The sequence below is a fragment of the Aythya marila genome (genome assembly GCF_965140915.1).
Source record: "Aythya marila genome assembly, chromosome: 15".
NCBI lineage: Eukaryota > Metazoa > Chordata > Aves > Anseriformes > Anatidae > Aythya > Aythya marila.
In genome coordinates this window covers 6630623-6656710 of record NC_139056.1, presented here as the reverse complement: position 1 = coordinate 6656710, position 26088 = coordinate 6630623, and the positions used below count along the sequence as shown (strand labels likewise).

General features: G+C 54.0%; 2 protein-coding genes across 6 annotated transcripts; one reads left to right on the top strand and one right to left on the bottom strand.

The window, feature by feature from the left end:
• Nucleotides 1-9: 9 nt before the first annotated feature.
• On the top strand, nucleotides 10-4521 carry RGS11 (regulator of G protein signaling 11). Of its 2 annotated transcripts, none has more exons than XM_082772544.1 (17): nucleotides 10-93; nucleotides 525-621; nucleotides 938-988; nucleotides 1059-1165; nucleotides 1248-1299; nucleotides 1385-1443; nucleotides 1637-1713; nucleotides 1838-1919; nucleotides 2044-2112; nucleotides 2755-2778; nucleotides 2857-2918; nucleotides 3094-3207; nucleotides 3338-3453; nucleotides 3619-3706; nucleotides 3822-3960; nucleotides 4030-4112; nucleotides 4184-4521. In XM_082772544.1, exons 1-17 carry the CDS (start codon nucleotides 34-36, stop codon nucleotides 4302-4304), a joined length of 1401 nt encoding a protein of 466 aa, XP_082628670.1. In that variant the 5' UTR covers nucleotides 10-33; the 3' UTR covers nucleotides 4305-4521. The 2 variants fall into 2 exon arrangements, with proteins under 2 accessions (XP_082628670.1, XP_082628669.1); XM_082772543.1 differs by having other exon boundaries at nucleotides 2749-2778.
• Nucleotides 4522-6066: 1545 nt separating this feature from the next.
• Nucleotides 6067-23478, bottom strand: FAM234A (family with sequence similarity 234 member A). 4 transcript variants are annotated; one of them, XM_082772824.1, is made up of 12 exons: nucleotides 23348-23478; nucleotides 19747-20049; nucleotides 18572-18688; nucleotides 18067-18252; nucleotides 14129-14259; nucleotides 11804-11933; nucleotides 11214-11352; nucleotides 10693-10833; nucleotides 10399-10477; nucleotides 9813-9965; nucleotides 8844-8946; nucleotides 6067-8691 (listed from the first exon to the last, which is right to left on the bottom strand). In XM_082772824.1, exons 2-12 carry the CDS (start codon nucleotides 20009-20011, stop codon nucleotides 8480-8482), a joined length of 1656 nt encoding a protein of 551 aa, XP_082628950.1. In that variant the 5' UTR covers nucleotides 20012-20049; nucleotides 23348-23478; the 3' UTR covers nucleotides 6067-8479. The 4 variants fall into 4 exon arrangements, with proteins under 4 accessions (XP_082628950.1, XP_082628949.1, XP_082628948.1 ...); XM_082772823.1 differs by lacking the exon at nucleotides 23348-23478 and adding an exon at nucleotides 22225-22466; XM_082772822.1 differs by lacking the exon at nucleotides 23348-23478 and adding an exon at nucleotides 21848-21995.
• Nucleotides 23479-26088: the final 2610 nt, after the last annotated feature.

Sequence of the window (26088 nt, the reverse complement as noted above, 5' to 3'; positions counted from 1 at the left end):
CCGCGGCCCCGAGCGGAGCGGAGCGCACCCGCGATGACCGTCGGTGGTCCCCGCGGCGGGCATCCCCGCCTGCAGATGCCGTGCCTCAGCAAGGTGAGCCGGCACCGCCCGGCACCGGCACCGCGGGGAACGGCCGTCGGGGCTCCGAGGGGACCGGGCACCGGCACCGGTCCCGCGGGACAGCGGGGAGCTGCCCCGGCCGCGCTGCTGGCAGCGCCGGAGGCACCGGGCAGCGCCCCACGCGGGGACACTTCACGGGTGGGCACCCGAGCTCCGTGCCTGGCCCCCGGCCCCGGGAGTGCCGCAGCCCCGGCAGGGCTCGCTCCCCAAAAACGGGGCTCCCCGGTGACCTGGTGACACCCGGCGGCAGCGCTCCCCGCGCCTCGGCCGGCTGCAGGGTGTCCCACGTGCGGAGGGGTGCCAAGGTGCCTCCCGGCTGCCTGCCCTGCACCAGGCTGTCGGGCTGTCCCCGGACCCTCTGCCACCAGCCGCAGGGCTGAGCGTGGCCGATGCTTGCTGGGCAGATGGAGCGGATGATCGTCAGCATGCAGGACCCGGACATGGGCATCAAGATGAGGAACCAGCGCTTGCTCATCACCGTCATCCCCCATGCCATGACAGGTGAGGTTGAGCTGGGGCTCCTTGCGAGGCCGCGCATGGCAGGGAGTCGAGCGATGCTGCCCGCCTGTGCCCAGCTCTGCGGTGTGCTGTGCCCAGCACCCAGCCCTCTGGCACCCCAGCCCCAAGCCACTCGCCTCCCCACGTTCATGTGCTCTCAGAAATGCAGCTGGGATCAATTATGCATTGGCAGAGCAGGGCGGGCGCTCGCCCGGGGCGGGCAGCTTGGCACGTCCTTGGCAGGGCACCCGTCACCCCGCTCGCCCCTTTGGCACCCGCTGCATGGGGGGCCCTGTCACACCCTGCTAACGGCCCCCAGGGAACGACATCGTGGAGTGGCTCATCCAGAAGTACGGCATCTCGGAGGAGGGTGAGTGTCGGTGCCGCAGGGCAGCCGGGGCTGCTGAGCCGCTCGGCAGCCCCCACTCCCGCTCCCCCAGAGTCGCTGCACCTCGGCAACCTCATCGTGAAGCACGGCTACATCTACCCCCTCAAAGACCCCCGCAGCCTCACGCTGCGGGCGGACGAGTCGCCCTACCGCTTCCAGGTACGTGCCCTTCTGCGGGCAGAGCGGGTGCTGCAGCAGCCTCAGTGCCGCAGCTCAGCCTGGCCCCTCTCTGCCGCCCCAGACCCCGTATTTCTGGACCAGCACCAAGTGGCCGGCCACCGAGCTGGACTATGGTAGGTGCCGACATGCTGCAGCCACTGCCACCACGGGCTGCGGCCCCTTCCCGGCCCCGCTGAGGTGGCTGCACTCCCTTCGCAGCCATTTACCTGGCGAAGAAGAACATCCGCAAGCAGGGTGACCTGATCGAGCACGAGAAGGTGAGAGGTGCCCTCCTGCCCGGCCCACGGCAGGGCTCACGTGTGTGATGAGCTGGGGGGGGCTCAGCTCATCCAGGAGGGGCCGATGCTCGCTGCTGCACCCGGTGCAGTGGTCCCCATGCTGTGGGCCCCAGGGCCAGGGGAGGGCAGGGCACAGGTGTGATGCCGTGGCCACCTGGCCGCTGCTCCCCAGGACAACTACAACCTCCTGCACAAGAGGATCAACCACACGTGGGACTTTGTGGTCATGCAGGCGCGGGAGCAGCTCCGGTGAGTGCAGGGCGCTCACAGCACCGGGATGGGGACAGGGATGGGGATGGGCAGAAGCTGGTGCCGCTGCTGCCCAGGGGAAGCAGTGGGGACGGGGCACAGGCACTGCCTTTGCCACGGACAGGGCGGCCAAGCAGCGGCGGAAGGGCGACCGCATCGTCATCGACTGCCAGGAGCAGGCGTACTGGCTCGTCAACCGGCCCCCGGTGAGGCCCTGGGCACTGGCACCAAGCACAGCCCTGGGTGCAGGGGCTGGGGGGTGGTGGTGTTGGGGGGGGTCCCTCACAGTGAGGGGGTCCCTCCAACCCTGGCACTTTGCTCTCGTTGCAGCCGGGAGCCCCCAGCGTGCTGGAGCAGGGCCCTGAGCGCAGGAATTGCCACACCAGCCGCGTGCAGCTGGTAGGTGCGGGCTGGAGCTGCCCTGGGGGGTCGCGGCTGTCCCAGCCCAGGCTGTGCACACGTTGCTTTTTTTTGGGGGGTGAACCCCAGCTCTGCTAACATCTGTGTGTCCAGCTGTCCCCACTGCCCTTGCTAAGCTGTGGGGGGGTTGTGTTTGCCCGTGCACCCTCTGCCATCTGTGCCCTCTGCTAATCCCCCAAAGGGCTGCCTTGCTGCCTGTGCCCCCAGCACCCACCTGGCAGCCCCCAGCCCCAACCCCAAGCTGTCTGGGGCCAGCCAGGCCCATCCCTCATGTGGTGGCCCCACTAACGCAGCCCCAGCACCCCCCATCTGCCCAGCTGGTCCTTACTAACCTCCAGGTTTTCTCTTCTCTTCTCCACGTGCCGTGTCATCTGCCCACGTAAGTGTCACTAACCCACGCGTCGCACCGGGGCGGGGGGCAGGATGCCTGGGTCATTCCAGGGCTGTGCTGGGCAATTTGGGGAGGGGGAACATCAATGGGAGAGGGCTGGAGGCTGCGTGGGGCTGGGGATGCACATAGGGGTGCTTCCCCTGGGTGGTGCCGGGCAGGGCTGGAGGGCACGAGGTCCTAGCCCCCCTCCCAGGCCCTCACCCGGCTCCGTGCATCTCTTGCAGGCCAAGAACATGGACTACTACAAGCGGGAGGTGAGCGGGGCGAGGAGGTGGGAGAGGGGGTGGGAGAGGGGGCGCAGGGCCTTGACGTGCCCCGTGGGCTGGCCCCAGATCGAGTACTGCAGGAAGGCCATGGCCAGGACCCGGGTGAAGTCGTCCATCTGCCTCGAGGGGTGAGCGGCAGCGGCCGTGGTGGTGGCAGAGCCGAGGACACCACGGAGCCCGAGCACGTGTCCTGGCCCCGAGTCGGCCCTGCAGCATCCCCCGAGGTGGCCGGGGGCAGGGCAGGCAGGTAGCGGGGCTGGGGACACGGCAGCCCTGGCCACCTCCAGCCCCCACTCCCGGCAGGTACATCAAGTTCAACGAGCAGTACGTGCCCCACGACCCCATCATGTCCGGCTGCCTGCCCAGCAACCCCTGGATCACCGACGACACCACGTACTGGGCCATGAACGCCCCCACGTAAGCACCCATGGGTCCCGTCCCCACCCTCCTCGCCCTGACACCGACCCCGGGACGGGGCGCAGGGAGGGGACGTGGCTGCGCGTGCAGCCCCCCCACCCCTCACCCCCTGCCCCGGTGTCGCTGGCAGGGTGCTGACCCCCACGAAGCTGCGGGTGGAGCGCTGGGGCTTCGACTTCAGTGAGCTCCTCACCGACCCGCTGGGCCGTGCACAGCTCCTCGAGTTCCTCAAGAAGGAGTTCAGTGGTCAGTGGGCCCATCCGGACCCCCCTCAGGACCTGCTGCCCACCTCACACCAGCTGCTCCCCGCCCAGGGGGGTTTAATCCTGCCGTGGGACCAGCTGGAATGGCCTGGGGAGGGTGGTGTCCGGTGCCATGTCCCCCTCCCCAACACCCTGTCCCCCTCCCCAGCTGAGAACCTGAGCTTCTGGGAGGCGTGCGAGGAGCTGCGCTACGGGGAGCAGTCCCGCATCGCCGAGATCGTGGACTCCATCTACCAGTGAGCACTGGAGGGGCAGCAGGGGACAGCTGTGGGGACCAGGCCATGACAGTGCCACGTCCGAGCGTGGGGGCAGGCCCTGGGGTGGGCGTTCATCACCGGGTGCAACCCCCAGGCAGTTCCTGGCTCCCGGGGCCACGCGCTGGGTGAACATCGACAGCAAGACCATGGAGCGGACGCTGGAGGGCATCAAGACGCCCCACCGCTACGTGATGGACGACGCCCAGATGCACATCTACATGCTGATGAAGAAGGTGGGCGAGGGCTGGGCAGGGCTGGGATGGTGCTGGGGGGCCGGGGCCTGATGGCTCTGCTCCCTGCAGGACTCCTACCCGCGCTTCCTCAAGTCGGAGCTCTACAGGAACCTCCTGGCCGAGGCCGTCATCCCCCCGGAGACCAAGAAGCGGTGAGGCAGGGACCAGGCTCTGTAGGGCGCTGGGGGCGGCCCCGTAGCGCTCACCCTGTCTCTGCCCCCAGGGTGTTCCCCTTCATGCGCAAGCAGCGGCACTCCAGCCCCAGCCCGGCCCTGCTCCTGCCCGCTGGTGACGCCGAGGACAAGATCAAAGGCCCCACGGCTGTGCCCGAGGAGGAGAGCTAGGAGACCACGCATGGTCCCAGCCCACGGCGGGAGTGGAGGGGCCCCCAGCCTCTGCCCCGTCACAGGACCCTGCCTGCAGTAGCACTGAAGGAGAGAAGCCATACGCCCCACGGCCAGCCTGGCCACACTGTGCCCCCTGCTCACCACCCCCAGCCCCATCCTCCTCCCAAAGGAGCCCCCCCGGGGCTCAACACAACACGTGCAGAAAATAAAGGACCCCGTGGGGAAAGCGCTGTGGTGAGCGTCACGGTCGGGGAGGGGTGACCAGGGGGGCTGCAGCAGGGAAGGGGGGGTCCACAAGGGGGTGGCTGCCCCTCGCCCAGCTAGATGTGCCCCCAGTGGGCTGGCAGCAGTGGGGAGCAGCCCCCCAGGCACGCACAGATGCCCCCATCCCACCCCAGTGGCTCCCACATGCAGCCCCCACCCCCAGGCATGGCTGAGCTGGCACATAGGGCGCTGGGCCCCCCTGCAGCCCCCTGTGTATGGGTGGGCAGCGCAGGGAGGCCCAAATGAACGGCCTTGGAGCCAGGCCAGGGGCGCAGCAAGATGCTGCCGGGCAGCAAACGGGGGCTGTAAAGGCCCCAGGGCTGGCAGCTGAGCTGCTCTCCCTGCCCTCAGCCCGTTAATCCAAGCAGAGGCTGAGGATCTCACGCAGGATTATTCTCTTTCCCGGAGCCGAGCCCCAGCTGTGGGGGATTAATACTGGCCATTATATAAACAGGAGGGGGGCTCACGGCCCCTGGCGCTCAGCCTCGGTGCCAAGTCCAGCCCGCACGCACTCGGGGCCCACACAGCGGGGCCGGGTGGGGATGTCCCCAGCCCACCAAGGGCCACGCGGTGCCAGCCCGTGTTGCAGCCAACGAGAGACCCTGCAGATACTTGGGATCACGGCATCCCTTCCTGCCGTAGAGCTCAGGAGCCCCAGAACAGAGGGGCTGGCTGTAGCTCAGCTCAGTGCTGGGGCGTAGAAAGCAGCCCTGGGGCGAGGTGCTGGGGAAGCTGCAGGAGCTTCGGTGCCAGGATGGAGCTTGGGACCTCGGCGCTGGCAGCCACAGGGCAGCGACAGATGGTCCCACGCTCCAGGAGACACCGCGTGCCACGCGGCTCCCTTTGGCTTGATCCAAATCCAAGCCCTGGAGTGAGATTTTCATGCTGATGGACTGCAGCAGGAATCTGGGGTGTAAAACCAGGTCACCGAGCCCCAGGCAGGGGGAAGGGATGAGCTGGCCCAGCCCTGTTATCTAACTCCAGCCTCCCGCAGGTCAGGCACCCGAGGGGCTGTGCAGCCCGCTGCCCACACAGCAATGCCCCTCGAGAGGGGCTCACTGCAGCGGCAGACAGAGACAAGTTTGCACAAATCCCTCCACAGAGCAGCCGTAGGGGCCAAGCACCCTTTTTTCTAGCAGCGCAGTGCCTGGCCTCTTCCAGAAGGGACACTGAGCTGCTTCCCGTTACCTTCACTATCGCTGAACGCTCCTGGCCCAGCACCAGCTCAGCTGGCAGGTCTGTCACATTCCAGTTGCTTCCCGGGGTTTGAGCCTTGTCCAGGGCGAGCCTGACCATCGTAACGAAGGGGAGAGGTGGGCACCTACCGCCAAAGAGCCAAAGACAAGCTGCAAGCATCACCAGGACACTTGGGTCCCTTCCAAAAAGTTTTTTTCTGCCCTTGGGAAGCCACACAAAGGGCTGCCAAAATTCTGAATTCTTGTATAACTTCAGCTGTTTGTTAGCAGCCACAAAAAAAGCATGGCACCATTTACAAACAATGCAAAAGAGGATTTATTGAAACCATTACAGTTAGACCAAGTCCTATACAGCACAATTTGCAATAAGTTAAAGAACCAATCCAAACAGTCGTAGTGTTAAAAAACACACTAATGCATAACACAGTGATATAATGCCATCATCACCCATCTGAGTTATTGAATCAAGGCACAAAGTCATTCATTAAATACTGCAAAAAACAATTACACACGGAAAGAAGCTGCAAAAAGGACTTGTTTTGTTAAGAAGGTGCTGGTTTGGCACTGATGCGTTTAGTTGAGCTGCCACAGGGAATTCTGGATCTCCAAAGTATTTGGAAACATGAACGGACAACTTAAAGCCAGAAAAGCCCCCCAAGAGCTGAAAACCCAGCACTATTGAAGGAGAACATTCAGTGTGCCTACCACGAAGGTCAGGCCTGCGCAGGGAGCTGAGGAGGAAGGGAGCCAGCGTGGTTACGGTGAGAATAAAGCCTGGGCGTGCTCGCTGCCCCGGGAACCTCAGCGGGATGCAATCTGTGCTGACCACACAGATCCAGGCCACCGGGCACCCATCCTGCACAGCTCTGACTGGCAGAGGGTGCAAGCACACCCGATCAGCAGCTACGGGGCCGCGGGGCAGCAGCGGGTGGGTGTGTGGCCGGACTATGGGTGCCACAGCTCATTTTGCTGCAAGGCTGGGAGAGCTGCAGCCGCACGCACAGTTCTGCGTGACCCCAGCTGCCCGTGCCCGGAGCTGCCCTGCAGCATGGGAAATGTCAGTGGCTGCCCCGAGAGAACTGATTCCTGGACCTACACAAGCTCTCAAGTTCTGTCTCAAGTTGCTCGCCCTGCAGTATTGCCTGCAGGTGCCCCAAGCTGAGACTGCATGAGGGAGGAAGGCCCTGGCTAACCCCCCTCCAGCACCACAAAAGCTGGGAGGTTTTTTAGGATGCAAACTCCACCGTGTTCAGCTGTGTTTTCTGTCCACCTCCCTCTCACCAGCCAAAGGGACGCCCAGCAGCGTGCAAACAGCAGCTGTCTCAGTGCAGCTGGTGTGGGGACAGCAGCTTTCAGGACCCAGCAGCCTATGCAAACTGGTTTCCAGGCTTCTTGCACATTGTTCCTACAGCCTGCACCGGTGCCCACCAGGAACAGGGCAGAGCAGACACAGCACACTAAAGACATCTCCAAGAGAGACATCACTTTCACACAGCAGCCCATCCCAGCCAGCAAGACCCACTCTCTCGGGCCGCCAGGCTGCACCTTCAGAGAAAACAACACCTGGAGATCCTCCCCCAGCACCACTTCAATCCGAGGGGCAGGGAGGCAGCACAGAGCTCTCCTTGGAGCGGTGCTGCACATACAGCCTGTGTTTTTGCGTAGTGGCTTACATCTGTCTTGCAGCTTGCCCACCCCCTGGCAGAGGGGACAGAACTTGGAAAAGACTCCTCAGTAGCTGCAAGACCAAATTAGTATTTTCAGGACAGCTGGCATTGCCACTGGAGTACAGAGAGCTCCCAGGAGCAGCAGGCCAAGCTCCCAGGAAAGGTTAAAGTGCAATTCTACCCTAATAAGTGTCCTAGATCCCCTGGCACCTCAAAACCAAGAGGAGAGGTGGTGTCCACACCTGAAGGGACCAGCAAGCCTCATGTTATTGTATCACCTACAATCACAAGGGGGCTGGGATGTGGACGTATGGGTCAGGTGGGAGACCAGCTCCCTGTCAGTGTCACCAGTGCTGTACAGCCTGGCAGGAAAGGAAGCAGCACAGAAGACACGGGTAGGCTTGTGATTCCAGGTGGGGTACACAGGGTAGTCTATTCTTAGGTGAAAAGGTCATTTTCTAAGTAGAATGAAACTTTAATCTGTGCCCTGCTGGCACAGGTAGGACCTAGCCAAGTCATCAGCCATGGCTGGGGTCTAGCACTACACACCCATTATTGAAGGGGGACCCAAATTCAGGAGAGGACGATTGCAAATGGCTCTGCAGTCAAGCACCTCTTCTGCAGCCAGGAGAGCTGACTCAGAAAGGAAATCTAACACCACACACCAAAGCTCCACTTCTCATGCAAGCACCCAGGAAATAATCAGCTCAGGCATCCCCACGAGCATGTTTTCCTCCAGATAGAGGCTGAGTCAGCACAGTTCTGCGGGCGCAGAAGGACCAAGTGGAAAGCCCTCATCCCTGAGCTCACGACACCTCAGTGGCAGCCAAGCACTGAAGTCCCATGAGCTCTGACAGTGGATGCGCCGGCAGCTGCTCCCACAGCCTGGGCATACCCAGGCACTGGGGGAGCTTCCCTGCCAGCCACACTTTGGTTTGCAGATCGAGAAAGACAGCTTCCCATTGGAATCCGTGATCGGGGTTTGCTAAGTGCAGTGCTGCAGAGGAGAGGGGCCAGAGCAGCCTCTCCTGCTCTCCCAGCGAACTCACACTCGGCTGTGGAATCGCATCCTGTAGAGGCGGTCCCGGATGTACTGCTCACTGTCCACAGCCACCTGGCTCAGCCAGATCACCTTGCTCTCCGAGACATCCTCCTTCAGCTTGCGCTTCATCAGAGATACCAACCCCGGCTCCTCGCCGGGTTGAGGCCCCGTCAACAGCACATAGCAGGCATGACGGCTCCGCTCAAACAGCGCGGCTGTAACACAGAGCAGAGGGAACAGCCCGGCCTCAGGTCTCCATTCAGGCCGTCCACAAGCTCACCACCACACCCCCAGGCAGCCCAGGAGGTACCAGGAGTCGGTGTCCTCCTGCAGCTCCCTGCTGGAGGGCTGCAAGGCCAGGACTTACCATTGAACGCAATGATCTGGTCTGTGTTATTGCGGAGCTCCAACAGGACGTTAGTGTAGGAAGGATGGAACAGATACAGCTTCTGCTGAGGAGCTGTGGATCCCTGTAACCAACAGGACTCTATCAGAACACTCACATACATTATCCCAGAGACCAGGCTCAGCTATTACTTCATGCCCGACAGAGTACATCCAGCCAAATACTTGTCTACGTCTAGCCAATTCATCCTGTTTGATGCCACCATCACAAGGGATAGGATTTTACTCACTGCTTGGTGCCCTCCTCCCCAGCCCAACCTTCCTGCACAGAGCAGGCCTGTCTGCTATGTGCAGGAGACAGATTTTGCCCTCGGGCTAGTAGACTTAGCAAGGAGAGCACAGAAAACTCAGCTGGCATTCAGGCACCCTCCAACACAAAGCGACACTGACACTGCCAGCCACTGCTCCATAGCCAAGCTGTGTATCAGGGCTGCTGCAGCCTGCCTTGGAGACGGAGAGGATGCTCACGTGGCCACAGATCACAGTCTGCAGTACTGCTGCAGAAGGTGCAGACCAAACAGCAGCAGTCTCAGGGGTACCAAGCCAGCAGCCTCTCAACTCACCTGCAGTACCACACCAAGGCAAGGCTCTGGGCAATCCAGTTACTTTGCTCATACAGCCACTAAGTTCCTTTTCTCTATGTAGCCAGGCTGAGGATGACAAAAGCTGCTGGTGCCACCACCAGCTGCAAGTAGGGACAATGCTACGGCCATGGTAAGGACCTACTACAGACCAGACCACAGGCAGAGGTCTGCATACTGCAAGCAGACAGGGCTGGTCAGAGACACGTGGATACCCCACACCCTGTGCAGAATGCTGCAGTGTTCGTAGGACCTACAGATTTGAATGTCAACGCTGGGTAAAGGGGGTGTCTCCAGACAATTTTGACCCAAAGTTTAGAAAACAGCAGCCATGCAGCAGCACTACCCACCGTTTCATTTCCTGCAACCTTGTATTCACCCCAGATGAGGAAGGTGGACCGGTGATCAGCAGTAGAAAGTGTGGCTAGCCCTGGGCTCTCTGCTCTCGAGTTCAGCTTCAGGTCCCACTGGACTGCTCCAGATCCACCCTCAACAATCATAACCTAGCAGGAAAGAAAGAAAACGAACTCGGATCAAAGAGCTCTATGAGCCACGAGGAAGAGGCCAAGTCAGCTGTCTCTACCTCATACTGTCTATGGGAGCAAGTATCTGACACATAGGAAGACGAGGAAACACTTGAAGCTGAGCTTCCACTTGATCACAGAGCTGTGAGACCTTGGGTGGACCATGTAAGAGTAAAGTCTCAACTTTTTCAAGCTATTTCACGGAGTTCAAAGTTCTGTCATCAAAGTCACTTGCTGAGAAGAGAAAGTGCCTGGGCTGGCTTCAGCAGCTTCTTAAAAGAGATTCTTTTCTAGCTAAAAGCCTTCTAAAATCAGCTGGAGGCAGCACATTGTACCAGCTGCCCTCAGCTCAATGCCTGCTTGAGCTGAGACATGCAGAGAAAAGGGAAGTTAAAAGGAAGAGCTTTCAAACCTTCTTCCTGTTGGGCCCGATCTCACTCTCAAGGACAACACCAAGAACATCAGGTTTGTAGTAACCAAGCCGTGGCTCACTGAGAAAGGAAAAGAATGGACAGATCACAATACAACCTGACGGCTTGTGCATGCCCTGGTCTTTCAGAGCAGCCTCCCAGCAACTCCCTTGTATGAGACTCAGCTGCTACAACACTGCAGGCTTTTATATTTCAAATGAAAAAATAGCATCTGCCAGGACCGCTGCTGCTGGAAACCTGAAAATGCTACACACGATCTGTGCAGGCAGCATTACCTCATAACATGGGACACATTGAGGGTCCACAAAATCTGAAGATTCTGTGGATTGATCAGCGTAGCCATCTCCGAGTTCACAACCAGGACGTTGTCCCGTGATGCCCCGGGAATTTTTACCAGGTAATGAATGTCTCCAGAGCTAAACAAGAACAGAGAATTGATTATGCTTTCTAGATAGGGGATTTTTTTTTCCCCTGCATAATAAAAAGTCAGAGGCTCATCATAACAGGCAGGGAAGACCAGCAGGGCTGGGAGGTGAAGCACCAGGCTCTGCATTTGCCACCCACTGAATTAGTTGTCTGAGGTGCTCCACTTGCATGCAAATACAAAATCACAATCTGCTTTCCCTCCTTTACTGTGAAACCCTGACAAAACTATCAATGCCAGCTCTCTCCCCAAGGTTTGGATGTGCTCTTAGGCCAAATTGCATAGCCAGGAAAGAACAACGGCAGAGCAATCCATCCTGTCAGGAACATCAGTGCCCTCCAAACCACCGGCAACCAAGATGTGACACCATGCCTGGGAAGGAAGAAGCGGTGTGTGGTTGGGTCAATGTTCCTCTCCCACAGAGGATCTTGCTCAAGGCTGGGAAGCAAATTTTCCATCCCAGTTGCTGCACTGTAGAGCTCTTTCAGGGAATATGCATAGACAGAGTTGGCTGTGCAAAAAAAAAGCAAAAATGAGGGAGGTAAGTTATCCTGCACTTGCTCTGAACTCCACAGATTTCCAGATAATGTCTGAAATGAATCTGGCAGATGAATGATGAACTGTATTTTTAGCAATATTTTGAGACTCAAGCCTGCCTTTTTGAATGCTTTTAGCATCGTATCTGTTCATAATCCAAGCGTTTCACAATAATCACTTGCTATTTAAATGGCTGCTTAAAACTTACATTCTTAACATTTTTTCAAATACGATTACTACAGTATGTACCAAACCTTAGTTTCAGCAAGGTCCCACCTTCTTTTGGCCTCAAATAGCTTCTTCACCAGCTGGAACCATGACATAGCTTTTGAGAATGTAAAACACTCTTTCCAACAACTGTTTAGTAACACTTATTTCACAGTTACAATCATTCTTTCCGACTGAAGTCCTGAACAGGACTGTACCTGTATAGAAAAGGAAGTAGGAGGAAGAGCCTATGTTCAGACTGATATAATGAGCCTTCCCACCCATGCTGTGACTTTCAGTGGAGCCGATCTCGTTGCCATTTCTTCCCGAATGGATGAAGGTCTTAATCTACACAGCAACAGGATTAAAAAAAAAGAAAAAAAAAAGTTAAAATTGCTTCACTCCAATTCAAGCGTTCTCATGTAGTGGCTTCACGTAGTACCTGACATCACCTGCAGGAAGCACTGTGCTGGCAGAGCAGTTAGCACAGCTTTTTCTCTCCTTGCAGGCTTGACAAGGCCCAGGGAACACAGCTCTGCTAAATATAAATTCTTGCAGTGCCCTAGCCTACTCCTCCTAAAGCTGACATTGAGTCCATAGGGATAAAAAAGATGCCGGGATTCTTTATGCTCTTAGTGCAGGTACCAGAGCAACAGAATCCACTCAAAATATTTCATCCAAGAGAATAAAGGATAAAGGCAGGATCGAATTCAAATGACTGGGCAAGAGGCACGGTCTGGGGGGAACACAGCACGCTAGGACTGAGAAGCAGCATCCAGCAGAGACGCCGAGTCAGAGAAGAACAGAGACCTTCCTTCCTCCTCCTTGAGCGGGGCAAACAGGGAAACAAAACAAAATCTGCTGCTCTTGACGTGAAACTGGAGAGCCTGGTATGCAAATAGGGGATAGAGCTTGCTGGGGAGAACGAAGCAGGCAGCTGAGGGGGGAGTGCAACGCATCCACCAGCTGATCCCAGCCTCCCGCACCGGGAGGAGACGCACACCAGCGCTTGATGAACTGCTGCACCTTTACCCGCAAGCACGGGTGCAGCAGCTGCCCCAGGGACAGAAACTGCCAGTGGCAGTCATGTAGCCAGTGAGAACACACAGCACCTTACACACTGCATTGCCTAACGCCTTCCGTGAGGTGCTACAGGCGATGTATCCTGAAAAATGGCTTGTTTTCCAGGACGTGTCTGTGCTGAAGCTTGCAGCAGGTAGGGGTCACTAAGACTCACAAAAAAATGGCATCTAAACCCCCTGCTACACAAGCACACAGAACCTTCCCCGCAGACTGCTCAAAGCCCTGCCATTTCAGGAGACTGCAGCATAACGTCATGTTCAGCTGCAGCCCTTGTTAGCAACAAAGCTAATTTACTGAAGTTCTGAATCTCCCTTCCAAAGGGACTGCCTTTTTCCAGCTCCAGAGCTCCACTCAAGCTTCCCACCATTTCTGCGATTTCTCAAAACACAATGTACTTTTACTGGAGTTGACAGAGTACTTGCCAAGTCCAGAGGGAGGGAGGGGTTTCATACCAAGATAGCTAGAGAGGTTACATGGAAAACAAATCATATGGCAGTTTAGCAGAACAGAGACTACATTCAACCATTCCTTGACTGGCTAAGATTAAGAAAACAACAAAACCAAAAAAGACTTGAGATAACTGGAATAGCAAAAGCAGCAAGGAAAGAAAACAGAAGAGAAATGTAGGAGTCAGAGAGGATAGAATTTCTGATGACTCTGGCACCAACAATGCCTCAGACAGCAAAACCCAATCTGCTTATAGAGTGCTCTGGTATGAGGAGACAGGGCTCCCACTCCTCCCCTCAGACTTGGAGGGAACCATAACTTCTGCATGGCTTAAACAGGACTGATTGCGCATACAGATGATGAGCATCACTCAGTCATGGATACAGATGGATTATGATACAAATATTTTTAGCTACATGACTTTTCCCCTCTAAGACATGCGAAAATGCAATACTGGAACAGGCATAAGGCAATTAGAACTATTTCGCTAAATTAACCTGTCAGAATTAACCAGCACAGGGACACCTGGAAGAGAACCGTGCAAAGCAAGACCATAAGCACAGACTCATAAGGTACCAGAGAGACCACTGGCTGTACAAAAGCTCTGGCTGTCAGATGTACTTTGATCTAAGAGCCAAACCTGTCAGGGTTTGTTCACTTCCACTTCTCCGAGCATTGTCCCAGAAAACTGCAACCTCATCTTGCCTAGGCACGCTCCTCCACATACAGCCTAAGAAGATGCAGTGAGCAGCACAGACTGAAAAGGGAGAGGGGTTCCTGGCTGTTCTTTTGCTTTGTTTTGTTTTTGTTTTTGTTTTTTGTTTTGAAGCCATAAAACGCTTGCATGGATTTGAGAGTACATCTCTGCAGGGTGGGAAAAAACCTTCCCCAAACTCACAGATATCAGAGGCCTCTGGGCACTTCCTCTTAGGCTACAAGACTGAAATAAATAGCATTCCTGCCATGCCCTGTGGCCTGGTCACAGGGTTTATCGTAGCTTTAGAGTGACATACCTTATCTCCTGTAGCAACAAAGATTATCAGGTCCTGAACTCCATCACTATCCACATCTGGAATCACTGACAAGGGAGTCAGCACAGTATAATTAGCTCCAAAGTCATTTGACTGTCTCCACTGAACACGCCCTAGAAGACAGAGTCATTGGGAAATGTTCACTAAAATGCACTTTACATTGAGAGGCTTTAAAACACCATTGCTCCTCCTTGCAGCAAGCAACCATTTACAGCCCATCAGCACCACAAGGCAACCGCATTTATACTCATCATGGGGTATTTTTGCATTTCTGCATTTCCAATGAGTGCCTGTATCCACGATTTCAGCTCATAGTGGAAAGTAACTCCAGCTGCCTGCACAAAGGCAGACTAATGTCCTAGGCACAAGTCAATCAGCACGGCACAAAGAACAGCTGGCTTTTTTGTGTGTTACCTTAACAAGCTTTCCCGTACGTTCATGCTGTGGAGAACCCTTTCTTTTTAGCAAGCCAAAATCTTGTTGTTCTGTATTTAAATTTGTGCAGGCATTTTAAAATCATAAAGAGGCTGAATTCTGATCACAGCATTACAGCTACTCCCGACAACACATTTTCCTGCAACTTGACTCCTGCAAAACTTTCAGGCCAACATGACCCCTCACAACTCAGTTTACATCCCTCTTCTCTCCAGCATTTGAAGAAGGCCCACAGCACTTCAGACAATTTTGTCTCATTTGCTCGTAAATGTAGGTGTCAGAGCTTTGGCTTTACTCAGATACACTCTGCTGCTGGCGACTTTCCAGACACCACTGGGGGAATTTGCAGCACAATTTGCTGAGAGAGGAGACTGGTGTTTGTTTTTTTCTTTTTAAGGAAGACTTAAGTGTCTAACTAGGTGCTCAGAGGGGAAATGCTTACCCTCCCCTTTAAACAGTATCCTATACAGCCACCAGCAGTTCAGGAATGCAAAGTAATCATGTTCTTTGTCATGAAGGCAGTTGTACTGGAAGACGAGGAATTACTACCCTACTGTCTGCAATAATTTAAGGCAGGCTGTATTGCCGGTGTGATTCCGTCAAAGCTTTTACTGAAACACTGAAAAAAAGGTACTTGGATTTGTTACTATGACAACAGATATGAAACAGAAGAATGCCCCTAGGAAATAATGTGAAGGCAAAGAATTTTACCCCTGAAAACAACAAGCAGACAAATTATGAAGAGAACTTAAGTTTTAAAAGACTATATCCTGGCTTCAGGGTAGTCCAAAGCTGCAACAGTAAAATCAGGCTGCTGAAATCCATATTACAATGCATAATGCTTTATTATTTGCGGGCTAGATGGGGAAAATGATTTTGGAGGAAGGTCTCTTACTCTCTGGAAAAAAAGAAGTCTGATTTAAGAAACACATACAGGTAACTGAGACAGCTTTAACACAAAGAAGTTAAGAACCTTTCATGCTCTAACACAATTCCCAAAGGGCATGAACTGTGAATCCAGTCCCACCTTGCTCTATTAACAGGAGATCTGACTATTCTGGCAGCCATCTGGAGTGCTACAATACTTCCTCAGTGTCCAAGATCATTGCAAAAGCACGGCAACATAAACCAAGACAGAAATTAGACAAGAAATCCAATATGGGTGAAGGGTTTTGTTCTGTTTTGGGTCTGGAAGGAATAATAAAACTAGGGCTTCAAAATGTCAGTGACTGAGTTCAGCTCTCACTCCAAGGAACCAAACTCCCTGCTGCCCCCGAGTGTAACAGTCTGCAGCTCACAGGCTACCGGAGCCAAAGGCAGGTGTCTTGTACTGAGCAGTGCTAAAACTCTTTAATGTCACTGCCCACATGTTTACTAAACACCTGTAAGTTCCTGGCCCTCAACATGTAGTGGATGTGCAGAACTATTCCCTGCTGTTTTTTTGTTTGTTTGTTTTGCTTTTGTTTTGTTTTCTGAACCTTCTGCTGGATAAAAGAACCACTGAGCAAAGAACTGTGACATGAAAGAGCCATTCCCTGTTCTTTTACATGTCGCTCGTAATTTTATAGACAGCTTTCTGCCTGTCACACATTGGCTGAAGACTTCTGGTTTATTTCGTGCTTTCTTGCATGGAAGAAATTTCAGACATCTGATCATAGCGGCCCCCTTTCTGCCACATCCCTTTGGAGACCAGTGAGAACCAGAACCGCTCACAGGGTTCACAGTGCAAGCTACCAGAGGACAAGGTAAAGACAGAAGTGTTCATCACATGCTCTTCCTCTGAATGCTGCTTCTGGCCATGGCAGAGACAATACCCAGCTACACAGACCTCTGCTTTGACCTGAAAAAGCTAATCTTAAGCTCCTGTGTCCCAGCTGGCTTGTTTATCTTCACATGAAGGAATGTTAAATGTCCCACACAAACAGACGCATGCGATACATGTGCTTTCCTTCTTGTTTGCTCAGGTCACTTATTCTGGCAATGAAGAAAGCAAAATTTGATACAACTTGGATTGACAGAAAAGCATTAATTTTGTCGGCATCTTCAGATCAAACATCCTACAGGCAGAGACTAAAGGTAGAGGTCCCTGGAATCTCATCAATCCTCCATGATGATGAATCATTAACAGCTAAATATTAATCTGGCTACTGCTATTAGTACAACATGATGAAAGTCAGACTTTGACACTTTAAATAGGTTTAACCCGATATTTTATTCTGATCTGCCCTCCTAACCCACAGTGAAAGTCTAGGAAACCCCTTTTAACCTACATAAAGCCACAGCAAAAATGTACCAAATATGTCAACCGCTGGGTTATTCAGCTTTCTGTCGGAATCAATTTTTCATCTGTTGCTTTTAATTTACCTGTGGAATGTTTTCCTACCACATTGTTCTTGTGACTTGTGGCTTAGCCTGGTTGTTTCTCTACGTGCTTGTGCTATTTCTTTGTGGTTGCCTTCTGTTAAATGGCTTTGGCTCAGCTGTCACCTATCTACATTTTGACCTAAAAGCAACTACTTCATTAATGTCTATAAATATCCTGTGCTAAAGCCCGTTGACGAACAAAATGGTGCTAAGATATCTCCGTTGGTACAGAATCTTTCCAGCTGTGTGTGCGTTGTTCATTCCAGCTACAGTGGAAATTAAAAGCTGTTAATCTTTTCATCAGATCCCTTTTTCCATTGCTATCTCTCTCTCCCTGTTTTTGGAAAACAGGGTGTAAGGGATGCACTACTGGATACAGAGGGGAGGATCCTTGGCATGTTTCCAAGAGAGAACATGCATTGTCTATAACCTTTGAAACAGTGACCCCCCAAATGGAAATGTATTTCAATCTTCCTCAGAGAGGAAGGTTCAAGGCGTAACAGATGATCACTGCCCTGTTCCTAGAGAAGCACAGGCACTCTTTACCCTCACCCTTCCCCCTTCAGACAAGGCAGTGAAGAACCCCCCATCTATAGGTGCAGAAATGAAGAAGGCTTTCCAGAGAAATCAGGCAAACCCCTAGACTACTAAAACAGACCACTGAGTGCTTCTACATACTCCCCTTGGTGATTTTAGATCTTAAATCCCTGAAACTCCCACACTTCTTGCCACTGCAGGAACTCCTAGCACTCACACAAAGGACTGAGAAATATCAGGGGTTCATGCCCAGCTCCCGGGAGCAAAAAGTAACATTCACAGCTAGTGACTGCTTCTCCTGTTTCAAAAGTTGTTGAAAAGTTGTTCTTGTAATACAACAGCTGGCACAAAACACCACAGCAGAGCCCAGTCTCTGGAACAGACAGGCTGAGAGAACAGGCAGTTCTCAAAGGCCCAGCCAATGGCTCTGGCAAGGTTTTCAAGATGATAAATGCCCTGCACATCATCCACGTATTGTCTTGTCATGTCATGCTGCTGTTCCCCGTTCCCAAGGTCTGACAGCCACCAGGTGAGGGATGCCAGCACCGTCCCCTGTGCCCAGCACTGTCCCCCTTGCCACTCACCTGACCGGCTGAGCGCGGTGAGCGACGCCGGCTTCCCCACGACGAGGCAACCCGGTTCCGAAGCCTCCCCGAGCTGCCCGATGCCGCACTGCATCCACTCGACCTCCTTGGCAGCCGGCTTCTCCCACAGCACTTTGCCGTTTTTGCCAGACACGGCAGCAAGAAAGGCACATGGAGAAGGGAGACCTGAAGAGAAGAGCCATCAGAGGGACTCCTGCCCGTGCCTACTTCCACTGCCCTGCACCTCCTGGGTGCTGCGCCTTGCCTCGTTCCCTATCCCTTCCCAGCTAACCCCATTTTCTCTCCCAAGCCCTTATCTTCATTTCTCTTCTAACAGAAGCACACGCTGCTTCCAACTTCATGACACGGAGGAGAATCAACACGATGGGCACTACTCCAACACCAGCACCCCCCTCAGGACAGCTGCCACAGCAGCCTCACTACTTATAACAAAAAGAGAAGGAGCAGCCCTTACTACAAGGCCTTTTGTTTCAGAATCAGCTACCTTCATCCCAACAAGTACGGTTGGAGTTGCTGCTGCCATTGCTAGCTCTGAAAGCGAAGATGACATCTTGCACTTTGTCCTTGTCCACATCTTCTATGGCAAGAAACTGGTAAGCCACTGTAAAAGAGATCACAAGCCAGGCACTAGTGAGGATTGCCTCAACCAACAGCACAGCTAGCTGGAGGAAAACACAAATTCCTAGAGTCCTACTCACTGCTTCCATCTCTGACAGCAAAACATTAGGACAAACTGGCTTTTGTATTAAAAAAAAAGGCATCTACATGAGTACTAAGGACTGGAAGTTAGTGCCAAAGGAATTTTTTTCCATCCCTCAGAGGATTTGTCTCTTTTTATAGCCAGGCATCCAGAATTTGAACTATGTTTAACAAAGAACAACTCTGGTCTTGGTGTGGGGTTGCTATTCCCAAAATAAAAAAGACAAACAAATCATGAAACCCAGCCCCAGCTATATCATCTTACTCACTCTCAGCTAAAAGCACCCTTCTTTAGCTCAAAGTAGCAGAATTTTAGATTTAGGCATTAAAGCACAAAGTCCAGTCCCTGTTGGTGAATACTACTTCTGTGCTTATGGCATAAACAGCATACAGCCACCACACACAAGGTTAAAGAAAAGCACTGACAGAAGCAAACACCCAGTCACCAAGGTGCAGTACAAAGGTTAAAGAGCTAATTGAAACAATTATAAATTTGTGCAGTTAATAAAAAAGCAAGGTGCAATTATTCTACTCCCCTTCCTGTTAGCCATGGAGAAAAATTAGAAAGTCACACTGACAGGGAAAAGATGCTTAATGGTCCCCAAACCTAAGCACAACTTCAAGGGAACACTCCACAAACCCAACTGCAACAAAGATTTATTCCTAGATACCCTTCCCTATTTCTTTTATTCCAAACGAGAGCAGTCTGCTGCCTTGTTAGTGCTTCAGAGCAGCATTTAATTTTTCAATTAGATCCTGTAAGCACCTCCTGGAAGGCCACTCCAATTATGACGGGCCTTTGCTTACCCAGGTCAGGTATTCACAGTTCTCGCTCCCGAGGGGAGCACCCCTGCAGGCCCAGCTCCAGATTGTGCTGAGGCAGAGAGCCACAGTTCAAATCCACAACATGCAAGGGAACAGAACCATTGCTAAGTACTTACTCTGCTACAGTAAGCTCACCTGCATTTTCATAGTATTGGAACCATGTTCTTTCCGAAATAGGCCTCTCTGGGCAAGGAATGATAAACGAGAAAGCAAACACAATTATCAGACACAGAAATAATGAGATGAAGAAGGCAGCAGTGCGCCACCGGGACAGCCGAGACAGTTGTGATGACTGCTTGATGATAATTCTTCTCTCAGCAAAGTTTTCATGGTTCTCTTGAGCTTTTACATCCTCTGTCTTCAGAGGGTGGATCTCAGCTTCTGAGTCTTTGTTATCCATCGCAGCTCACTCATTCAGACACCCTTCTCCCCTTTCACCTGCAGGGGGAGAACAGAAAGAGCAGTTAAAATACATTTTGGAATATAGAATAAAATGACAAAATATTCTCTTGCTACCTGATATTCACACTGGGAACATTTAACAGGAGGTGGCAAGTCAGCGCGCTGTCACACAGCTGGATAAAGCACCTCTGGTACCGGAGGTCTCCTACCCAGAGCAACAGGGAGAAGCAGCAGGACCCCAAAATAGCAGTGTTCGGTCTCCAGAGTAGGAAGTCAGCACCGCCAGACCCAGAGCAAGGACAAAAGCGGTGATGGCTTCTGTGCTGAACGGACTGGCTGCCTCGTGAAAAACACGCCAAAAGCTCCTTTTGCTGAAAAGACTTCTCACCACCTCCCGCGTATTTCAGTCTGACTCCTGGCTGGATAGGTGAAAGGAAACACTCGTGACCTTTATTTCCCAACATAAAGATGTTCCCTGGTGTAATGAGCACATGAGCTTCCCGGGGAGAGAAACAAACTCCAACGTATTCTGCGTAGGAGCAAAACAAAGCTATTCAGCACCAGCCCTGATGAGAAGCCACTTGCTAAGTGTTGCAACCCAGCCCTACAGCAGGCAAGAGAACAATTACTTTCCTCTCTGGAGGATAACAAAAGCACAAATTCAGACTAGAATTGGGCAAATTGGATTTCATCGGAATGGAAGAGGAGCTAACAGCTGCTATTTTCATTTCTCCTGCTATAAATCATAATCTATAATTAATGAAACTGCACTTGGGGAAGACAGGTTCCCCTTGCCACAAATAATCAAACCACTTTTCCTCAGCTTGACTGAAAAGCTCTTTCTGCAGGATGGGGCCAGGCTCCTCCCTCCCACTCCAGAGGTAGAGCGAAGTGCAGGAACTGCAACCAGCAGGACCCTTCCCATCAACTTTCCACTGCAGGAGTCAGGAGTTCTAAATTCACAGCCCCGGACCATCTGCAATATGAGGCTGAAGAGGACAGGCAAGGCAAACAACTTTGATCAACTTCTGGCACTCAAAGGAGCTCCTACATTCCAGAGGTAATCTCAAGGCAGCGAACTGTCAGCCTGTGTCAGAATACTTTGAGCTACAGCTACAGTACCACAGGGGTTTTTGCTGATTACCTTCTGAAAAGGAATAAAAGAAAACCTAGTTGGTTTCAGAAGTCCGTAACATTACCCACAATAATAATAAGAAAAACTAACTTTAAATATAGTTTTCAGGCCTCTCTCTAGTGTTTCTTTAAAAAAGTAGCAGGAGGAAAGAAATAAACAACTACACATTCCAGTAGCCTTGGAAAAAGCTGCAGGACAGTGTCATAAGAAGTTTTATCAGAGCAAATAAACACGACAAACCAAGCCAATTTTCCATTGCCCCACTGGTCACGTGCCTGGCTTGTCTGCCCGGGCGATTTACTTCCCCAGCAGAAAATAACTCCAGCTCCACGCCACCACAGGACGCAGAGCGTTTGAGCCTTCACCTCGTGTAACAAGGGGCTCGTTAGGCTTCACAGCTGAAGGGGAACAAAACTACATCAAAGCAGAAGGTTGAGCACAACTGGTGACCAGGACAGCCTGGCACGCTGCTGGCAGCCACCTACTGGACAAGGCTGCAGCTCTGAAGTGCTTCAGCCTAAGCCCTCTGGCATTTGTTCTGAGACAGCATATCGAGTACAAGATCTCACCCCAGACAATTTAACTCAGGCTGCGCAATCCCACGCAAATTCAATTAAATCAATAGTGCAGAAGCTGCATCTTCCAGAGACCTCACTCTACAGACCCCATCTGCCCTTCCCGTCAGTCGACCAGCAACACCTGAGACAACTCCACGGGGCCGACTGCTTCAGAACCCACTGCAGCACTTGGCAGGCACTCAACAATGGTGGGAAGACTGCAAATGGAGAGAAGAAGAGAGAGAGCTGTTTATTCTGACTCCCCCGGGCCTGGCCACAGCGGCAGCGAGCTGAGCACCGCTTCCCTGGCACGGCAGGGAGCCAGCTCTGCCCCAGGAGGAGCGGCCAGCCCTCGAGAGCAGGGTCAAGGTACGAGGCCGCAGTCACATGCTGAGCAAATGATTTACAGGAGAGGAGCAATGACAGCCTCTGCCGGCCCGGTAATGGGGGAAGAAGGCAGGAATTGGTGACATGACCTCTCCCGTGGTGAGGCAGATGGCTTGTGCTGCACCAACATACCTGCTCTCACCGGCAGGGACAGGCGGCCCCTCTCCAACACCAGGGTGACGGCCGTGCTGGGGCTCGAGCGCAGCCCGAGCAGCCTCTCCAAACACAGCAGCCACGGGGAGGGAAGCCAGGGAACTTCTAGGACACAGTCGAGTGCTTCCAGCACCTGCAACTCTTCCTGAAAACAGTGCACAAAGGAAACCGGGCTGCTCTCCCTAGGCCCTGATGGGCATCACCTTAACGCCGCGCTGACGGCGGGTTTCTGAGTCACTATAAATGACACCACTGCCATCAGGCTGCGATGAGAACAATTTGAAAAAAAAGAAGAGATAATTATACTGACAGTCCCAGCAATTCCCCTCCTTTGGCAGCAACAGCCCTAGGAGCCATGGATTACAAACAGCCCTCCTTCCCTTCAAAGCAGCTCCTTTCTCTTTTCGTTCGGGGTTTGAACGCTGCCCTTCGCACCCCTGCCAGAGCATAGGGAGTGCTGGAACAACGGCCCCGAAGGTCAGCAGCAAAGACTCGGACAATGCAGGAAATCCCACTGCCCGCAGCTGCCAAAGTACATGCTGGCAGCACATGAAACAGACTGATCTTTGAACAACAAAGAACTCCGGTAATCAGTTTAATTGGAGACAAGCAGAAAACGATCCTGGGCCTTTCGGGAGAGTCACCGCCCTCCCGCAGCCGACATTTTGTCTCCCTCTGGCAGAGGACGCGGCGTAACTCACTGGGACTTCCAAGGCACCCGAGCACCTTGCAATGAAATACGCTGCTACCTGACCTCGTGCTCCTGCATTATTTACGCATGCTGCCTGTGCTACACCTCATGGCTAGTACCAGCCCTCTGCTGGGGGACGGGACGCCTCACCGCGAGAAACCATCGGAAAAACTCCCTAGAAAAGGGAATAATTAGGGGCTGCACACGACCGATGTACACAGAGGGCTCTGTACCTCACACGACCTCCTTCGCTGGGGCACACTTCCATCCCCAAGCTCTGAAGGCCATTCCCCCACAGCAGCACAGCGAGCACCAGCTGGCCCTGCTCAGGACAGTCCCTGCTGTCCCCGTTCTCGTCCCACGGCGCTGCCGCCGCTCTCAGGACAAGCGCAGTCCCCCAGCGTAACTCACCTTCGTGGCGCACCGAGCTTCCTCTTCTCCTGAAGCTACAGCTTGGAAGATCTGATCTGAACCAAACCAGTGAAACTCGTGCAGCAAGCGGTCAATGCCAAGCTGCACCTAAATCTAAGGGCAAACTGTCATCATCAGAGAGCTGGCGCTGCTCGAGAAGCACAGAGAACCACGTGAAGCCAGATGTACGATAACTGGGGACACAAATCATTTAAGTATGAGTGTGATGGAAGGTTTAACTAATTTTCCACCCATAAAATACCGAAACACGTTCCTAACTACAGTAATCTCACAAGCTGCCAGTTCTTCCTGGAAATTCTCTAGCAATATATCAGACCTGGATCTGCTGTTCAACACGTTCACATTTTTCACAGGGTGATTGAGTCAGATTAGGACTGGCCATTTTAGTACCCCAAATGCAGAGCTTTTTTTTTTGTCTTTTTGCAGTGCTGTTCTTTACAACACCTTACAGGTTCCTTTTGTGCCAGCAGGAACTGGTGAAACCCTGCACTGTAACCCACGACGACCAAACAGCTTCCAAATGCTGCTCTGCGTAAGATGCAACATTCTCCTCGGGGTTGTCTTCCAAAGCTGGCTGCACCGCGCAGCACTGCAGTGAGCTCACTGGGCAGCCACCTGCTGCAACATCAAGAAATTAATGACAAAAAGTGCCAATTTTTTCCCTTTTCTGCAGTCCTACTTACACCAGGATCCAGTTGAGAGGAAATAAGTTAAGATTTCCCCAGACTGAGATTTTCCTCTCCAAACGCAGACTGCCCTCCATACACAAGCTTATCGTTCTGCTGGGTCACCTGCAGCTCATAACTCTCTCTCGACACGAAGTCCCAGCCACCGGCTCGCAGGGAGAACTGCTGCAGGCAGATCATCCCCTTCCCATGCCGTGGGGTGCCCCCAGCTCCTTCTGCCACCCCGGCAGCCTCTTTAAGGCCATGGTCTGAAACTCAGACCTCGGGGCTCAGACACAGCTGCACTGCTGCTAGTTGTCCTCCCTCCCTTCCCACATTCCTGCTGGTTTTCTTCTGTTAACACCAGGTGCTTCTTAAGTGATACTTCACCCTCCACAATAGCCACAACTAACTCCAGAGAGCAGTGACGGTAAGAGAATTGGAAACTTCTCCGGAGTACAACCAGATGTAGTTTCAGGGAGTGACACCCCTGTCATTTGTCGTGGAACTGATTACAGGTTAGGCCACTAATAATAACCAAGCAACAAACACACGGGCAATTTATCATCCCAGAACTTGTAAGCGCCTCTGGATCAAAGCCACTCGCCCTCACTGATTGCTGCAGACCCCTTGCGTCAGCCCTAAGCGTGCTAATTAGCGAGCTGTGCCAGCCCGTGGCGGCAGGCACATCCCCACCGCATCCACAGGGCCTCCCCGCTGCCAGGGGCTGAGCAGGGGAGCTCCTTCGGGGGGATCACCGGGCATGAAAGCTCTTTAGAAGATGCTGCAGTCGTTTGACGTACATTTATTAAAAAGAAAAAGAGGAATTACGTTTTTTAAGTCAAGAGCTTGTTCCACAGATCTCCCCTTACTGCGCAGGTCACAGACCAGCCACGGCCGAGCAGGGCTCCGGGCAGCACCGAGCAATGGCCTTCTGCCACCTGCTGCTGTCACTGCCGGCCACCTCCGGGACAGACCCCTTTCCTTCCCCAGAAATTGCTGTTTGTTTGTTTTTTTCCCTTTTTTGCTCTCCCAGGAGCTGAGCCCGCTGCCGGGCTGTTAGAGCAGGGCCAGGCACCCGGGGCTGGCTCCAGGCCCCCCTGCTCCAGGCCCAGGGCTCCCAGCAGTTAGCGAGGAGTTTTCGCTTCCCAAAATAGGGTAAAAAAAAAGGTGGGAGAGCCCCACTGGGGACACTGAAGCATTTTATTCCTGCCAGAAACGTGTTAATTCACGCCTGCACACCGAGCCTGTGGTCTGCAGAGGAGAGAAATGTTCACTGGGGGCTGGAACAGCGCTGGGAGCTGCGGGGCCTCCGTCTGCCTTCACAGGGTCGCCCCACGGAGCGGTTCGGGTTGGAAGGACCCCAAAGCTCCCCCAAATCCCCCCGTGCCCTGGGCAGGACGCCTCCCCCCGGGGGCAGGGCGCTCAGGGCCCCGTCCAGCCCTGCCTCCAGCACCCCCAGGGCTCTGCGGGCCCGGTGCCAGCGCCTCAGCGCCCCCCGGGCTGAGCCCCCCTCCTGCACCCCCAGCCCCCTGCCCCTCGCCCTACGCGCGGCGCCCCCCTCCTGCCTCACCCCAGTCCCTTGCCGGCCGCTGCGAGCCCCCCGCGGCGCTGCCTCCCCTCCGCCAGCACCCCCCGGCCCCCTCCAGGACCGACAGACAGCCACAGCCAGACACACAGACACACAGCCGGACACGCAGACACACAGCCAGGCGCTGCCCGCACTCACCCCTTCCCCTCCGCCTTCCTCCCCCTCCGCCGCTTCCCGGCTGGCGGCGGAAGCCCCGGCCCGGCCCCGCCCCGGCACCGGAGGGAGGAGGCGGAGGCTGAGGGGGGAGCGGCGGGGCCTCAACGCGCAGCACCGGGACCGGGAGCGACACACGGGGCCGGCACCGGGCACAGCCGGGACCCCACAGCACCGGGGGGGTCCCCGGGCAGTCCTCTCCGTCCCCCCGGTTCCCCCCCGAGCCTGCCCGGCCCCTCTCTGCCCGTCACACAGCCCCCAGGCGGCCACGTTCCGAGGGGCAGGGCAGCCGCTGCTGGCCTCTGAGCCTG

Coding starts and splice junctions, on each gene's coding strand:
- RGS11 (XM_082772543.1), top strand. CDS start 34: ATGACCGTCGGTGGTCCCCGCGGCGGGCATCCCCGCCTGCAGATGCCG. Junction 94..524: donor AGATGCCGTGCCTCAGCAAG/GTGAGCCGGCAC, acceptor CTTGCTGGGCAG/ATGGAGCGGATGATCGTCAG. Junction 3,208..3,337: donor TGGGCCATGAACGCCCCCAC/GTAAGCACCCAT, acceptor TGTCGCTGGCAG/GGTGCTGACCCCCACGAAGC.
- FAM234A (XM_082772824.1), bottom strand. CDS start 20,011: ATGGATAACAAAGACTCAGAAGCTGAGATCCACCCTCTGAAGACAGAG. Junction 10,834..11,213: donor CACCGCTTCTTCCTTCCCAG/GCATGGTGTCAC, acceptor GTTCTTGTTTAG/CTCTGGAGACATTCATTACC. Junction 9,966..10,398: donor TCGGGCCCAACAGGAAGAAG/GTTTGAAAGCTC, acceptor CTTTCCTGCTAG/GTTATGATTGTTGAGGGTGG.